Source organism: Schistocerca cancellata, chromosome 4 (genome assembly GCF_023864275.1).
Source record: "Schistocerca cancellata isolate TAMUIC-IGC-003103 chromosome 4, iqSchCanc2.1, whole genome shotgun sequence".
In the NCBI taxonomy this organism is placed as follows: Eukaryota; Metazoa; Arthropoda; class Insecta; order Orthoptera; family Acrididae; genus Schistocerca; species Schistocerca cancellata.
In genome coordinates this window covers 796940728-796958688 of record NC_064629.1, presented here as the reverse complement: position 1 = coordinate 796958688, position 17961 = coordinate 796940728, and the positions used below count along the sequence as shown (strand labels likewise).

Here is a 17961-nt window from a genome sequence, read left to right as displayed (position 1 = left end):
ACTTTTCGCATTTTCAGGTCGTCATGCAGGATTGTGTGCACAGAACCCATAGAAATGCCAACTCTGGAGGCGATCTGTTCAACAGTCATTTGGCGATCCCCCAAAACAATTCTCTCCACTTTCTCGATCATGTCGTCAGACCGGCTTGTGCGAGCCCGAGGTTGTTTCGGTTTGTTGTCACACAATGTTCTGCCTTCATTAAACTGTCGCACCCACGAACGCACTTTTGACACATCCATAACTCCATCACCACATGTCCCCTTCAACTGTCGATGAATTTCAATTGGTCTCACACCACGCAAATTCAGAAAACGAATGATTGCACGCTGTTCAAGTAAGGAAAACGTCGCCATTTTAAGTATTTAAAACAGTTATCATTCTCGCCGCTGGCGGTAAAATTCCATCTGCCGTACGGTGCTGCCATCTCTGGGATGTATTGACAATGAACGGGGCCTCATTTTAAAACAATGTGCATGTTTCTATCTCTTTCCAGTCCGGAGAAAAAAAATCAGAGGCCTTAGAACTTGAATGCACCTCGTACATTTTGGGGTAATACCTATCTGTGAAGGCCTCAGTAAGACCTTTAGGACACTGGAAAAGGTACTGCTCATCATTGGGCACATGCTGCCCACATGTGGCCAGATTTTGTGTGTAGGAGACATTTTAAAGTGTGGAAAGGATGAAAGCTACCAAAATGGAGGTACTATTTATGGTGAGTGGCTTGATTCACACAGAGGTTTGTATGGAGCCATCGAAGATATAGAAGTCAATGTCTAGGAAGTGGTACACCAAGATTTAATAAAAGGACACAAATTGCAGGAACACAGTTTCAATTAACCAAGGACTTGATACTTACTTCACATTTTGAAACAAGCCTCAAATTGTACTTCAAGTTTGTGGATCTCTGGTAGAATTCCTGATCAATTACGTAAATGTAGCTTAGTGAAAAATACTGTTAAATATGTATTTTAACACATTTTTATTCATTTTATTTAAAAAACTGAACATATATCACCAGAAAGCATGACTTTCTTGTTTACATCATCAGTATTTGTGTTGTTTATGAAACTGACAAGGGAATCAGCACTACTTGTTGATGCATTTGGCACATCCACACACATCAATGACTCCATACTCTCGTAGATGTCTAATTCTGCTCCAAGCAAGAAATTGTTCAATTTTTGTTCTGTCACTGCTCTCTGCATATACAGTAGTTTCCTTAGGATGTATGCCACATACTTGTCATTGGTGCTGCAGTTGTCTGTATCCTTATTTTCCTGCTTCTTCAAAACTTTCATCGGCAATTGGGAAGTGACACTGTAACTGCCTTGCTCACCACTTATCATTTTAATTTTTTCTGTGGAGGAGAGAATGAAGCAGGAGGGCCAGCAACTTCCTCTCCTTCATCACCTCCTTCTACTGTCAAATCTTCCATAACATATAATCAAATTTCTCTCTTTCATATCCGGCAACTGAAAATGACTGGCATGAAACAGCATTGACAGTTCACTTCCCCTATTGTGTGGGAGCAACTGACAGGAAGCATAGAGTCCTGCAGAACTGTGTCATTAGCGGGAGTGAATTTTACAATTACAAATGGTCATTTAACATTGTGCTGCTTGCTACTGTTGACACCTCCTACAACTTTTTGTATGCTGATATCGGCTGCCAAAAAAGAATTTCAAACAGAGGCGTATTCAAGAATATGATCATAAGTATGCTCATTCAAAGGCCACAAAGTGAATGCATACCTAGAGGGACAAACGCCAAAGGCCCTACTATATGTTTTCTTGGCAGATGTATCTTTTCCATTACAGCAAAACATTATGAGGGAAGGCACATTCAAGTTTCAAAAGAAAGAATTTTTAATTACCAACTGTGTACGGCTAGAATGGTTGTAGAGAACACATCAAGTATTGTAGTTCTGGTTTTTCCTGTCTTCCAAAAACACACACACAAGGCACAAACTGTTAGCCTTGCAGCTGTTTGTCTCCACAATTTCTCAAGGTGAAATGCTGAAGCAAGCAACCAAAATACCCCACACGGAAGCTTTGATTAATATGATTTTACAGACAGGTGAGATGATTCCCGGCACATGGAGATGAGCTGACATTGCATTGATTTTTACTGTGCCCCAGAACAAACCACAAAGAGATTCCAACTTGAACAAAAATTCGTGAAGAGTTTGAAAATTATTTTTTAAGCCCACAGGAAACTGCCCCATGGCAAATTAACTATGGTTGAATGTTACTGTACAGTATAAAGATAAGAAGCATAATTTTTGTACCTCTTTGCCTATGGTGTCTTGTTTCTTGTGCCCCATGAACATCAGGTGATTAACTGAACCATGTACATTTGTATATGGTGTTCACAGCACTGATCTTTCTGTTGCTATTCTCTCTCTCTCTCTCTCTCTCTCTCTCTCTCTCTTTCTCTCCCTTTCACTTTGGACATTCCGCATGCACTCCTCTGCATCTGCCTGATACAGTGACACTAACTTCACAGTCTGCTGCCTTGTCCACTTATTTGCAAAACAAGCTCAATAGATGGACACAAAATCACAACAGGAAATATAAACATAAGCTAGTACATGCAATGGTGATATGTAGGGACTGACCAGAAATATTTTTTCCTTTGATATGTACCAACATTGCCATATATATATGTATCTATCTTTTGATGCATGTTTACAACAGGTTGCAAACATCTGCTATCAAATAGTAGCTGCAAACGTTGTTGGAAACATGTTGCAAGCTCAGTGTGGACCCAGCTTAAGGTATAAGATGGTGGATTTGGAGTCAGTAGTATTTTGAAGAAAGTAGTGTTCGGTAGCAGCAAGGTCATGGGCATAGGGGTGGTGGTGTATAAGGAGTTGACATCAACAGCGATGAGAAAGTATCCAAATTAGAATGGTTGAGAGACGGTTAATGAAGCTGTGTTTGTGTCTTTGATATGAGGATTTAGGCTGCAAGCAATGGGTTGGAGATGTTATCAACTAGAGCCAACATTCTCCCCACAGGAGAACATAACCAGTTACAATGGAGAAAAATGCATAAAACATGCACAGGGGCCAAGGAGAAGGGGTTGAGCTGCTGGGATGAGGTGGTAGAGGGTGGAGGGATTCAGTGCTAGATCATGGAATGAGCCGAAGGATTTGAGTAGGAATTGAAGATAATCCTGGACTTCTGGGATAGGATCACTATAGCAGAGCTTGTGGGTGGAAGAGAGATTGTCGGAAGATACTCTGGCAGGTATTCACTGTGGTTTATCACAACAGTGGTGGAGCCTTTGTCTGCAGAGGAGACACATAAATAGAGGTATGTCTTAAGGTTGTGGATGTTTGTTCTTTCTTCTATTGGGAAGTTTTTGTTGCTGGAAGGAACACAGTAAAGGAGGATAATGCCAAGATGAAGATAAGGAATTCCTGGAAGGAAACCAGGGTGTATTTTGGTGTGAGAAGGAGAGGGTCACAGTAGGACAGACATGTGAACTGGAAGATGTGAGGTTAAAGGTCAGATTTTTGTTGACTATGATTGATTTTGTTGGACCAAAACCTACAAAACTCCAAAATCACCCATGTAGCAAAGGGTTGGTAATATATGTGGTGTAAGGATAGACTAGGCTATTTTGTAGATTGGGTAGGTGGTGGGTAACACATTATGAGGGATGAGAAGGATTGTGGATGGAGTATTCCTCATTTGCAGGCATGATGATATGTAATAATGGTCTAACTTACCTCCAACTTGGCCTCATCCTCCTTTCCTCGGTCCTTTCCCTAAAACACCAACCTCTCAGCAGAGGAAAGAACAGCCATTCACAATCTTAAGAAAGGCACCGATTGAATCATTGTCTCTGCAAGGGTTCCACCACTGTTGTAATAAACTGTAGTAATTACCTGCCAACTGTCAGACTCTTTAACCTCCTCCTACTTGCTTCCCAAAACCCATAAACCTAACAATTCTGAATGCCCCATGTAGGTAATTGCTGTGCTCCCATGAAAAGAAACTTGGCTCTTGTTGACCACCACCTTCAACTCAACTCCAGCAGTCTAGCATCCAATATCAAAGATGCAAACCACTTCTTTCACTCTCTCTCAATCACTGCCACATCATAGCCACTTGGATCACTAATAGTGACTTTTGACACCACCTTTGAGACTAAAGTGCAATTATCACATCACTCAAAATGTCAACCAGCAACACAACTCCCTTCTTGTGAACTGGCAACTCAATTTTAATAAGCATTTCCATTAATCACCTAACCCATGGACAAATAATAGCAAAGATTTTGAAAAATCGCCTAACTCATCAACAAATAATAGTAAAGATGCTGCAAATGTTTAAGAAACATTGACATGGTCATTGTTTAAGGGCATCTAAGAACATGGTCATTACTCTTTGTAAAATTATTGCATGGGCCAGCCTATGTAATGCATTAAAATCTCTACTCCAGCAATCTAAGAAGGTGTTCCAAGATCAGACAATATCTTAAGAGACTTATCACACTTCTCTGATCATCATTTACAACTGAGGACATGTCTGTAACTCTTGAAAATTTCTCGGCTATTCAGCTGGGTAGCATCGTCCAAAAGGCACGATATTTCGGCAAGCTGACTTCTTGCCATCTTCAGGCACCTGAAGGTGATGATGGTAATGCTGACAAAAATGTTGCACTTGGATTAGTTACTGACATGTGTGGTCTGAGGTTTTCCTGGCATACAGAAATCTTGAAAATTTCTCAGGTATTTAGCCAGGTAGCGTCGTCCAAAAGGAGCGATATTTCGGCAAGCCTGAAGATGGTAAGAAGTCGGCTTGCCGAAATATCGCTCCTTTTGGACGACGCTACCTGGCTAAATACCTGAGAAATTTTCAAGATTTCTGTATGCCAGGAAAACCTCAGACCACACATGTCAGTAACTAATCCAAGTGCAACATTTTTGTCAGCATTACCATCATCACCTTCATGTTGGACCAGGTAGTCCATTCTGTTCAAGTAGTATTTCAAGGTAATCCTCCCATCTCTTGCTCTCGCACCCAACATCTCTCTGACCAGTCAGTTTGTATGACAAGTACTAAGACACTATTCCAATTCCTCTGCAGTCTCATCACCTTCTCTCCCATCCGTTTCATCTGGTCTCCCTCATTTCAGTGAGTCACTTTGCTGGATATTGGTCTACACCTCTCCAATGGCAGCCTACAAACCTCTGTCCATATAAAGCCCACTAACCATAAACAGTCCCTTTGTTTTGACAGCATTCGTCTCTTTCACACTAAAATGACTCTACTCTACTGTGTGGCCACCCACAACCCTTTGCCCATTACGTTGCAGAGGAATACAGGAAAATTTTAGGCAAAAAGGATGTTTGAAAATTTTTGCAAAAATATAAGCAATACCTACAGATTTTTGTTAATAGCAAGACAATGTTATGATGTTTGGTCATGCAAAGGTGGATGTATGGAGTGTGAATTACAGACAGTCAACACTCCAAGAATCTTCCTCGGCATGACCAAATATTATTTATAAATATTATAAAGCATCTGCATCAAATGTCTAGGGGTGATAGATCACATTATTGGCAACAACTTTTGTTAGAGACGAAATGTTCATTGAGGCTCCCTGGTGATGCAAGGTGTCTTATTATTGGTTATGCCACTGGCAGGTAGCACGGCATATGCACTTTGTGGCATGTAAAAATGCAATGTGTGTCACCTATAATCCAGTCATCTGCTCCATTTGAAGGTGGTAGGTCCAGGAAAATAACAGTTTCTTATTGGCTTCTAAAATATATTTCTCCTCTTACAGACACTCATTCTTAAGGTTTTCTTCTTAAAACACACCATCAATTTACTGGGGTAGGTAGTCTGCCCATGCAGCACACCTGGCTAGAAGACCCTACTAGTTCAGTGAGACCGTCTAGTTCCGAGGCAGGCTGAGTCAATAAAAAGATGCCTAGCATTGCCAGGAAATGTCAGTGAACATTTTGTCTCTAATAGAAGTCATGCATATGTATTGGTGTTAGCAAAAATTTTTAAACATTGGTTGTATTTTCGCTATAATTTTCAAATATCCTTTGCACCCAAAATTTTCCTACATTCATGGTCCTTGTACAACAGGTGCTGGAGAGTGGTCTTTGACTATAAGTTGTCACACAACAAAGAATGAACTGAATAGCAGCTCAAGGTGTTACATAATGTCATCTCTACAACTTATGAATGCTGTGGAACACAATCGATTAAAAATATGTTGCTAGTTTCATCATGAAGGAAGTAATTTTCATGGCCAGTATGTGTTTAGAGTCGTGCACAGTGATGGTTTCAGCCTGCCCAGTCCATGTTTCATAGCCAAGCCGTATGGGCCAGGGGCCAGCCGATCGGGTTGGTAAGCTGAGCTCAGATCGCCAGTCCAGAGCCACCAAGTTTTCATGGCCCAGCAGCCGGCAGCATTCCCAGCCCAGTGGGCTGCGCATTGTGATTACTGATGGTGCAGCCTGTTCATTAATAGCTCTGCTGTGTTATGCTCTTAGGCAACATGCCCACCGACATTGAGTGACAAGCAATGAGACACATGTACCAGTGGGAATAACTGAATGAAAATCAATTCAGTTGATTGTTGGAAAACAATGGACTCATTCGATTGTAGTTTTATGCATAATATGAATTGATCATTTATTCTTTTGACTGAAATCAGTCTGTCAGAGCAACTCAATGAAACCATCAACATAGTCCAGTGTAGTTTTGTAAATTGACAGAATTATTCATTTCTTCTTTTCAAGTGAAACCAGTCTGTAGTTTTTTCTGTCATTCGGAACATGTTTTCATTCTTTCAATTGAAACTGTTTTATTTGACTGAGCATTCATTCTTCCCCGCAAAACTAGTATTTACTACTTTCATTACAGATGTGTACAGATATTCCATAATGATTTTGCGTCTGATTTAATTATCTGATGATGGCAATAAGCTAGAACTGGTAATGAGAGTTCCATAACATATGTGATCAAGTTGGAGAATTATAAATAAACTGCCCACCATGATCACAGACTCGTATACAGACTTCATGTCTTCAGTGGGTACTTTTATAAGTTCAAACTAACAAGTATACAACAAGGATGCATGTACCACTGGAAGGTAGCCCTATCCCCTGTTAGTACGTGAAGACATCTCAGGGGGTATGCCAAAGTTAAGTATAATACATATTCATTTAATTATGTACTAAATAGACAAATTTGTCATTTCATCATTCACAGTTACCTAATATATTACTCTTGATTGACTTGGTCCGGATTCAATTAACATATATATCTCTGGGAGTACAAAATTCCCTTAGGGGTACATGAAGAAAAACAGGAACCTAGCCAAATTTTAGCAACTGTTTGAATTCTGTTTTACTGGAAATTTGTGACAATGTCCATCAGTTAAAAACCATTCAAATCAACTTCTTAAACACTTATTAACCATTTATTTGTGTGTAGAAATTACATTAATGGCTACGTACTGTGAATAATAACCATGCACACAAGCCTGTCCACATGTTCAACCTTTGAAAAGTAACAGATATAGTATTTACCAATGTCCATATTTACTGCCTAGTATATAAATATGGAAATGTGATTCTGCTTTGAACAAACACAAATCCATATTGGTTAACACAAAAAGATTTTTTGGTGAAGTTACATCATCGTCAGTGGGTTCATTTACTTTCTTAGTATTACAAACTGATGGTTGTGCGGCGCTCTGACAGTGCTGCTCATAATTTGCTCCAGTTCATCTTTTTTATATTGCCTTTTCACACCTCTGCAGTTTGTGTAAACTGTGTTTCCTTACACACACTGCGTCACTGTTTATCAGATATTCACATATTTTGAAGCATAGTTGCAGGTTAAACAAGAACAATTTGTGTTTGGTGCAGAGGCTACCACGTTTCCATGAATATAGAGACCACCCTATTGAGAACTCACATCCAAACAGAGACATACAAATGATTCTATCAACTTGAAAAATTAGCTGTGTGGTCTCTTTCTTAAACTGACTGGAGCATTGCCTTGGCAGAAAGTATGCAAGAAGCCACACACCAAAAGGATCTCATATTATATTGGGCTAATCAGTAAAAATATTTGCAGATGTGTTTTATAGAAAACCACATTATGTCTTTCTATATAGTTCTACATTTATTTCTTTTCTACAAATTCATTAAATTGATTTCGTACACCCATCTCCGATATTCTACTTGCAATCCTTCAGCACTCTCCTATCTTGAGAATTCCTGTTGTCTTGTAAATTATAGATTGCAGCAATCAGTCATCCTTTTTAAATTTTATTATGCAGATCTAGATTTCGGCTAGAAGCTATCCATTCTCAATGCTAAGAATACAAGAAGTACAGAGTCAGATTATGTCATAAAAAGTTACAAGTAATGGCTTAACTCATATTGTTTGTATATTACATACCACTATTATTTTTGCTCGAAGCATGTAAGTCCCTGTCCGTCGGGCTTCACCCACAGTTCATTGAATACTACTGTTTGCAAAAAGCAGGCTGTATGGAGAACACATCGTTTGGTTACATGGCGGCCTCTACATGAACTACGTATATAAAATTCAAGGGAAGTAACCCACTTCAAATTTGCATGAGAATTACATAAAATGAAACATAAGTAAAATTATTTACATTGTACACCAGTGAGTGCTACTTTAACCTGTCTCAGGAAACAAAGAGAGGTACAAGACAATGGCTTCCACTGGCTCCAGTTGGTTGGCACTTACTTCATGTGCTCTTCTTTACATTGATGCTAGTCCTTCTGGTTTAGCACTGAGATGTTAGCACACAGTGGAACGGCACATATTTATCTCTGTATCACCTGCAGGTGTCTCAACATTTACATATGTACTCTGGTGTGTAGTGGAGGGTACCCTGTACCACTACTAGTCATTCCCTTTCCTGTTACACTCACAAATAGAGCAAAGGAAAAGTGACTATCAATATGCCTCCATACAAACTCTAGTCCATCTAATCTTATCTTCATGGCCATTATACAAAATGTACATCGGCAGCAGTAGAATAGTCTGCAGCCAGCCTCAAATTCTGGTTCTCTACATTTTCTCAGCAGTCCTTCTCGAAAAGAAAATCACCTTTCCTCTAGTGATGCCCATATGATTTTATGATGCATCTGCATAACACTTGTGTGTTGTTCGAACATATTGGTAACAAATCTAGCAGCCCGCCTCTGAACTGCTTTGATGTCTTGCTTTAATCCGATCTGATGCGGGTCCCAAATCGTAACAGTACCCAACAATGTATCACACTAGTATCCTACATGTGGTCTCCTTTACAGATGAACCACACTTTCCTAAAATTCTTCGAATAAATTGAAGCCGACTATTCACCTTCTTTACTATGGTTCTTACATGCTCATTCAGTTGCAATTGCTTTGCAGCATTGCATATAGATACTTAATTGATGTGACTGCATTGAGCAACATACTACTAATACTGTATTTCAACATTATGAGTTTGTTTTCCCCACTCATCTGTATTACCTTAAATTTTTCTACATTTAGAGCTAGCTGCCATTCATCACACCAACTATAAATTTCATCCAAGTCATCTTGTATCCTCCTACAGTAACTCAATGATGACATGTTCCCATAGCTTGCTGACTGCTATATTAGTTTATTTGTATCATCTTTATTCCAATCTGCCCAATATTCAGTGGAATAACACCTCTCACAGCCATAAAAGGGACTTCACACTTAAATACACTCCTGGAAATGGAAAAAAGAACACATTGACACCGGTGTGTCAGACCCACCATACTTGCTCCGGACACTGCGAGAGGGCTGTACAAGCAATGATCACACGCACGGCACAGCGGACACACCAGGAACCGCGGTGTTGGCCGTCGAATGGCGCTAGCTGCGCAGCATTTGTGCACTGCCGCCGTCAGTGTCAGCCAGTTTGCCGTGGCATACGGAGCTCCATCGCAGTCTTTAACACTGGTAGCATGCCGCGACAGCGTGGACGTGAACCGTATGTGCAGTTGACGGACTTTGAGCTAGGGCGTATAGTGGGCATGCGGGAGGCCGGGTGGACGTACCGCCGAATTGCTCAACACGTGGGGCGTGAGGTCTCCACAGTACATCGATGTTGTCGCCAGTGGTCGGCAGAAGGTGCACGTGCCTGTCGACCTGGGACCGGACCGCAGCAACGCACGGATGCACGCCAAGACCGTAGGATCCTACGCAGTGCCGTAGGGGACCGCACCGCCACTTCCCAGCAAATTAGGGACACTGTTGCTCCTGGGGTATCGGCGAGGACCATTCGCAACCGTCTCCATGAAGCTGGGCTACGGTCCCGCACACCGTTAGGCCGTCTTCCGCTCACGCCCCAATATCGTGCAGCCCGCCTCCAGTGGTGTCGCGACAGGCGTGAATGGAGGGACGAATGGAGACGTGTCATCTTCAGCGATGAGAGTCGCTTCTGCCTTGGTGCCAATGATGGTCGTATGTGTGTTTGGTGCCGTGCAGGTGAGCGCCACAATCAGGACTGCATACGACCAAGGCACACAGGGCCAACACCCGGCATCATGGTGTGGGGAGCGATCTCCTACACTGGCCGTACACCACTGGTGATCGTCGAGGGGACACTGAATAGTGCACGGTACATCCAAACCGTCATCGAACCCATCGTTCTACCATTCCTAGACCGGCAAGGGAACTTGCTGTTCCAACAGGACAATGCACGTCCGCATGTATCCCGTGCCACCCAACGTGCTCTAGAAGGTGTAAGTCAACTACCCTGGCCAGCAAGATCTCCGGATCTGTCCCCCATTGAGCATGTTTGGGACTGGATGAAGCGTCGTCTCACGCGGTCTGCACGTCCAGCACGAACGCTGGTCCAACTGAGGTGCCAGGTGGAAATGGCATGGCAAGCCGTTCCACAGGACTACATCCAGCATCTCTACGATCGTCTCCATGGGAGAATAGCAGCCTGCATTGCTGCGAAAGGTGGATATACACTGTACTAGTGCCGACATTGTGCATGCTCTGTTGCCTGTGTCTATGTGCCTGTGGTTCTGTCAGTGTGATCATGTGATGTATCTGACCCCAGGAATGTGTCAATAAAGTTTCCCCTTCCTGGGACAATGAATTCACGGTGTTCTTATTTCAATTTCCAGGAGTGTATTTCTGGAAGACAGGCGTATGAACACATCCCGAGTGGCTTCACTGTTCACAGACAACTATTAAAAGATTGCTCTGATGGTTGATGAACAATAGAATGGTGTTGGTACACAGGCACCCGGAGTGTAGAGTTCATTTTGTATGTTTGACATAAGACAAAGAGTAGCCACTAGACTATGTGGTGGTAAAACCCAAGAGGGTATTGATGACAGAGCTCTTGATGTATCGGGTGACAGTCATTACCTTACAAGAGTAAAGTGATCAATGGTGTGCTTCCCAATTTTCAGCTGAGTTCCATTCTATGCCTGGTATTTTGATGACTGACCCAGTCATCATATTCATGGGCTGTGAGTTGTGCTATTTTATGCACTCGCTGCCAAGATGCCAGACATGAAATGAAAACAACAAATCAGCTGAACACCTGGAAGTGCACCATTAATCACTCATGTCAAGAAAATCTGAGAGCTCACCAGAAAAAATTAATTTTACACATTATCTAGTGATAATAAGTTTAACACTGTGTCAGTGACAGATACCACACATAGCATTACACAGGGGTCATATGTGGGTGAAAGAAAGCAACAGACATGAAGAGTCATTACTAAGACCAATGACAGAATTTTTGTTAGATGGTAATGAGTGCAGAGCCTGCCAATCTCCATGTGCGCTTGATTATTGATAATCACTGCCTCCCTTTGTAAGCCTATCCTCATATTAATCATAACTCCATTTAATGTAAATAAAATTTCCTGCTTTTGTCTTTCAAAGTGTCTCTCTATTGAACATTAGTAATGGGACATAATATAAGAACATTACAGAAGACAACAGACAGTAGAAATTCAGATGAATAATTTTTATGACTGATTATTATCAGAATAGCTCTTATTGTCTCTTCAGACATTTTTTGCATTCATGGAAGTTTCTGTTAGCACATCTTTTTAGCTGCTATAAGATCTATTACCTTTTTGTTGAGAAATTCTCTTCTTCAACATTGTACACATTACCTGTATACCCTAATGTGAAAATTCTCTCACTTTATTCACTTAAACGTGATTTTACTGGCTCAAATGACATATGCAGAAAACATCAATGTTATCTTCAACCTGTATTTATGTAAATAGGAACTAATTGAGGAAGAAGTCTAATTGCCCTTATTATTCATGGAAAATATTTTTTTTTTTTAAATTAAATATAGTTTCGCCACCATTCCTGACACTTTTCACTTTCCCAACATTTAGCTACAAATATACATGTTACGAAAAAATTTAAATCTGAACCATCACAGCCTTTTATGTATTCATAAAGATATTGGTGAAAGGAAACATTCTACAAAATTCTTACCATCAGTCCTATGTAGTCCCTTAAAAGTGTCTTTGCTTTATGGTCATATTGTGATAATAACATTTTATCCACATGCACAGCTTCTTTTATTTTCTGTATTTCCAAAGACTGATTATTCAGTTCTTGTATTAAGTTTGGATGTTTCTCACACTCTTCCCACCACCTACAAACATAAAAATTTCTTATACTATAACACAGATTTTACAATATTAAAAATCCAAGATTAATTTTTCAATCTGTAGCACAGATCAAGTTCAAGCACTGGTATTGCACGCAGTTTTAATCCAACAGTAAGTTTCAAAATTGAAAATGTAAACTTGTGAAACAATAATTAAATATTTCCTTGTCTCTCAGTTTGCAGCAAAGTGGTGTCAGTGGCAGTCTTAGTGTAGTAGCTTGTTTTCTGTTTTAACGAGTTTGGTAGTGGATATCCTTCTCTATAAAAGACAACAGGACTCCTCTTTATTTACTGTTTTTTACTAATTGTTTTCACTCAAATTGTAGTAGTAGAATGGATAGGGGGTGTGCCTGCTGTGTGCATGTTGCAGAAAGTGCTGGCCACAGTTAACAAAAAGCTGGAGACATTGTTGGCACAGGAAGCTGTCTGCAGGCTGCATCCTCAGGGTAGAGTGGCAGAGGGGAGACTAGCATGTTACAAGAGGTGCCTCAAAGCGTTGTTTGTTTCCCATAGGCTCTGCTGCTGAAGCACCTTCAAGCATACTCAACGTGGGGGAGCCACTCTCATTGTAAGGTGACTGACAGGTTGTATAGTTAATATTTGTTCAGCAATCATGGAATTGTTTCTGTTCAGCAAGTGCAACCAGGATACACTTTCAATAGAAGACAGTAACTTAACGAGTCTTGGGAGAATCCTGAGACTGCAGTGGAATATAACAAATAGTTATGTGGATTTTGTATCTCAGTAAATATGAACAGAAAGCTAGAAGGTTGGAAATAGTGTCTGCTGAGCACATACTCAGCGTACCTAGGGACAAGGAGAGGATTAGCTTGAGCAAGCTACCAGGCTTTGCCGGAATGGCATTTACAGGTGGCTGTAGGTCAGCCATGCTGGACCGCAGACAGATGGACCCTAAATAGCATATATCACTGCATAACAACAGACATAGTACATACTTAAATAACCTGAAATGAGGCCAGGAAGACTAGTATAGTAAATGCAAGAGCACTCACTCAATGAACAGAAGACAATACATCGTATAAAAAATTACCACCTGCAATCATAAACATGTTTACAATCAAACCATTCATTCTGCCACAAATGTTTACACTTACTGAGTGATAAATAACTTTATAATACATAATAAATCACATGTCCAATAATGGCATCACACAGTAGCTGTCACTGTGATACAATGAATATTCCATTGCTGTTAAATATTCTAAAATATTAAGTTTATATACCTAAGGGTGTCAAACCAGACCATTCTCCAAACTTAAACTGATAAAATTGTTACTAGTGAATCAATTTACTAATCAACAATCAGTGCTGATTATCACATACACTGAAGAGCCAAAGAAACTGGTACACCTGCCTAATATCGTGTAGGGCCCCTGCAAGCATGCAAATGTGCTGCAACATGATGCAGCATGGACTCAATTAATATCTGAAGTAGTGCTGGAGGGAATTGACACCATGAATCCTGCCTGGCTGTTCATAAATCTGTGAGAGTATGAGGGGTTGCAGATCTCTTCTGAACAGCACATTGCAAGGCATCCCAGATATGCTCAAGAATGTTCATGTCTGGGGAGTTTGGTGGCCAGCGGAAGTGTTTAAGCTCAGAAGAGTGTTCCTGGAGCCACTCTGTAGCAATTACGGACTTGTAGGGTGTCCCATTGTCCTACTGGAATTGCCCAAGTCCATTGAAATGCACAATGGACAAGACTGGATGCAGGTGATCAGACAGGTAGGTTGGTTGGTTGGTTTAAAAAGGGACCAAACTGCTAGGTCATCGGTCCCTTGTTCCCAGTAGAACAACTACCCAAAGGAAAGAAGAAAACAAAGAAGATGTACAGCACAATAATAGGAGAAAGGAAGAACCAGAAGATTGACAGGAGGACAACCAACACTAAAATGGACAAAGCAGGACAAGAAAATCACAGAGAGATGCAAGAAACAGGGAAAGGACACTAAAAACAAGAAAGCAGATTACCATGGCTGGCTAAGCAAGAGAATAAAAACGGAGAAGCCAGCCACTCTGCAAACATTAAAACCTCCACCCTAAAATCCCTAGGGTCGAGGATACAGAGGGACAAAGGACATGCGCTAAAACTCAGATCAAATGATCAAACCCACCCTCATGAATAAAACGTAAAACTAAAGCTATTATTGAGGCATTGTCACCCAACACTGAAGGTAGGGTGCTGGGAAAGTTAAAGATCCATCGCAGAGCGGCTAAAAGTGGACAGTTCAGCAAGAGGTGGACAACTGTCATTTGCGAGCCAGCAACACTGAGGTGGGTCCTCACAATGGAGGAGGTAACCATGTGTGAGCCATGTATGGCCAAAGCAGAGTCGACGAAAGATAACTGATTGCCTGCGAGAAACCCACAGGGAACACTTCCACACATTCGCAGTCTCCTTAATGATATGCAGTTTGTTGTGCATACTGTTATGCCACTCCGTCTCCCAAAGCCGAAAAACCTTGTGGCGTAAGACAGAACGCACCTCAGTTTCAGAGACGCCCATCTCCAGGAGCGGTTTCTGCATAGCCTGTTTGGACAGTCTGTCAACAAGTTCATTGCCTGGGATACCGACGTGTCCTGGAGACCACACAAACACCACTGAATGACTGGACCTGTCCAAGTCAGAGATGGACTCCTGGATGTTCGCTACCACAGGATGGCGAGGGTAGCACTGCTCAATAGCTTGTAAGCTGCTCAGGGAGTCAGAACAGAGAAGAAACAACTCACCATAACAGGAACAGATGTACTGAAGTACACGAGATATGGTCACAAGCTCTGCAGTGAATACACTGCAGCCAGCGAGCATGGAATGCTGTTCAATATGGCCTCTGTGGATATAGGCAAAGCCAATATTACCATCAACCATCGAGCCATCGGTGTAAACAACACCAGAGCCTGAGAACACGTCGAGAATCGAGAGGAAGTGACAGCAGAGAGCGGTGGGGTTAACGGAGTCCTTAGGACCATGCCAAAGGTCCAACAAAGCTTCAGCTGAGGTGTACACCATGGAGGTGTACGTGAATGGACCTCAAGTAGAGGTGGTAACGGAAAGGACTCCAGTTTGGAGAGAAGGAATCACATGCAAACTGCAATCATGAGCCCTGACCTGGGCCGTCGATGTGGAAGATGAACTGCCGTGGGTGGGAAAACAAGACGGTAATTCAGATTCTAAAAAGAACTATGAATGCATGGTGCAACATAACTGGCGAGCAGTTGTGTATGTCAGATCTGCAATTTTTTTTTTTTTTTGTTTGGGGTTTAAGGGCGCTCAACTACTGAGGTCATTAGCACCCAGTCACAATTGTTAGAGCACATAGAATCTAGTAAAACTCAAGGGGGGCGGGGGGGACACCAGAAGGTTCTTACAAAGAGGCAGATAAAATAAGTGAAAGAGTTAGATGTCTTTGGACAATCCAGTCAAAGTAATGAAACGAAGAACACGAGCAGCTGCTCGAGCGTCATCCGTTAAAATATCCTGTAAAGTAGATGGCAGAGACAGGACAACACGAGATTGACTAAAACGGGGACACGACAATAAAACATGGCACACTGTTAATGCATGACCACAAGGGCACTGCGGGGCTGGGTCACCGGAGAGCAGGTAGCGGTGGCTAAACTGGCAATGCCCAATCCACAACCTGGTCAGAAGGACCTCTTCTCGCCGAGATGGTCGGGAGGAGGTTGTCCAAGCAGTTGGGAACAGTTTTACTGCCCAGAGCTTGTTTCCTTGAAGTGAGGACCAGGTATCCCACCACAAGGACACAAGCCTCTTACAAACAACCCCACTAACGTCAGATGACGGGACACAATGGGAGGCTGGCCGAGGCAGGAGGACTGCAGCCTTGGCTGCAGCATCAGCAGCCTCATTCCCAGGCACTCCTACATGGCCGGGAACCCACAGAAAGCTGACAGGAGAGCCACTCTCAGTGAAAGAATGGAGGGACTGCTGGATCCGTTGCACCAAGGGATGGACCGGATGTGGAGCTCCAAGGCTCTGAAGAGCACTGAGTGAATCACAGCAGAGTATATACGATGCATGGCGGTGGCAGTGGGCATACTGAACGGCCTGATGGAGAGCAAAACGCTCGGCCGTAAAGCTGGAACATTGGTCGAGGAGCCGGTATTTAAAGGTGACGGCCCCGACGACAAAGGCACAGCCGACACCATCGTCAGTTTTGGACCCATCAGTGTAAATAAAGGTGTGACTGGCAAGTCGTGCACGAAGTTCGATGAACCGTGAGCAATACACTGCAGCCGGAGTACCCTCCTTCGGGAGCGAGCTGAGGTCGAGATAAACATCAACCGGAGCCTGGAGCCAAGGTGGTGTCGGGCTCTCACCCTCTCTGAAGGTGGTAGGGAGGGCAAAATCCAATTGTCGAAGCAGGCGACGAAAGCGGACTCCAGGGGGCAGCAGGGCAGACACATACAACCCATACTGACGGTCGAGAGAATCGGCGAAGAAGGACTGATAAGAGGGGTGGTCTGGCATTGACAACAGCCGGCAGGCATACCAACAAAGCAGTACATCGCGCCAGTAGGTCAATGGTAATTCGGCAGCTTCAGCATAAAGACTCTCGACGGGACAAGTGTAGAAAGCTCCGGTCGCAAGACGTAACCCCCTATGGTGGATGCAGTTGTGATGGCGTAAGAGAGATGGCCGAGCAGACGAGTAGATGAGGCTCCCATAATCCAGCTTTGATCGGACTATGGACCAATACAAGAAAAGCAGGACAGTGCGATCCGCTCCCCAAGATGAACCACTAAGAACTCTGAGGACATTAAGGGAACGTGTACAACGAGCAGCCAAATAAGAGATGTGTGGAGACCAACAAAGTTTCCTGTCCAGTGTGAGCCCTAGAAACTTAGTTGTTTCCACGAATGGGAGAACAACGGGACCGAGATGTAAGGATGGCGGAAGGAACGCTTTATATCGCCAAAAGTTGATGCAAACCATCTTCTCTTCAGAGAACCGGAAGCCATTTGCCACACTCCATGAGTATAGGCTGTCTAGACAACACTGAAGGCAGCGCTCCAGGAGGCATGTTCGCTGGGCACTGCAGTAGATCGCGAAGTCATCGACAAAAAGAGAGCCTGAGACATTAGGTGGAATGCAATCCATAATTGGATTGATCGCTATGGCAAAAAGGGCTACGCTCAAGACGGAGCCCTGAGGCACTCCGTTCTCCTGGAGGAAGACGTTGGACAATACGGAACCCACACGTACCCTAAACTTTCGATCTGTTA

The 17961-nt window shown here is 42.6% G+C and overlaps 1 protein-coding gene across 2 annotated transcripts in view; it reads right to left on the bottom strand.

The window, feature by feature from the left end:
- Window positions 1-17961, bottom strand: part of LOC126184697 (coiled-coil domain-containing protein 175-like) — a 142509-nt gene that overhangs the window by 58344 nt on the left and 66204 nt on the right. For both annotated transcript variants that reach the window (XM_049927210.1, XM_049927209.1), the window contains exon 3: window positions 12515-12677. In XM_049927210.1, coding sequence (XP_049783167.1) covers window positions 12515-12677 — 163 coding nt within the window. The remainder of the gene's footprint in view (window positions 1-12514; window positions 12678-17961) is intronic.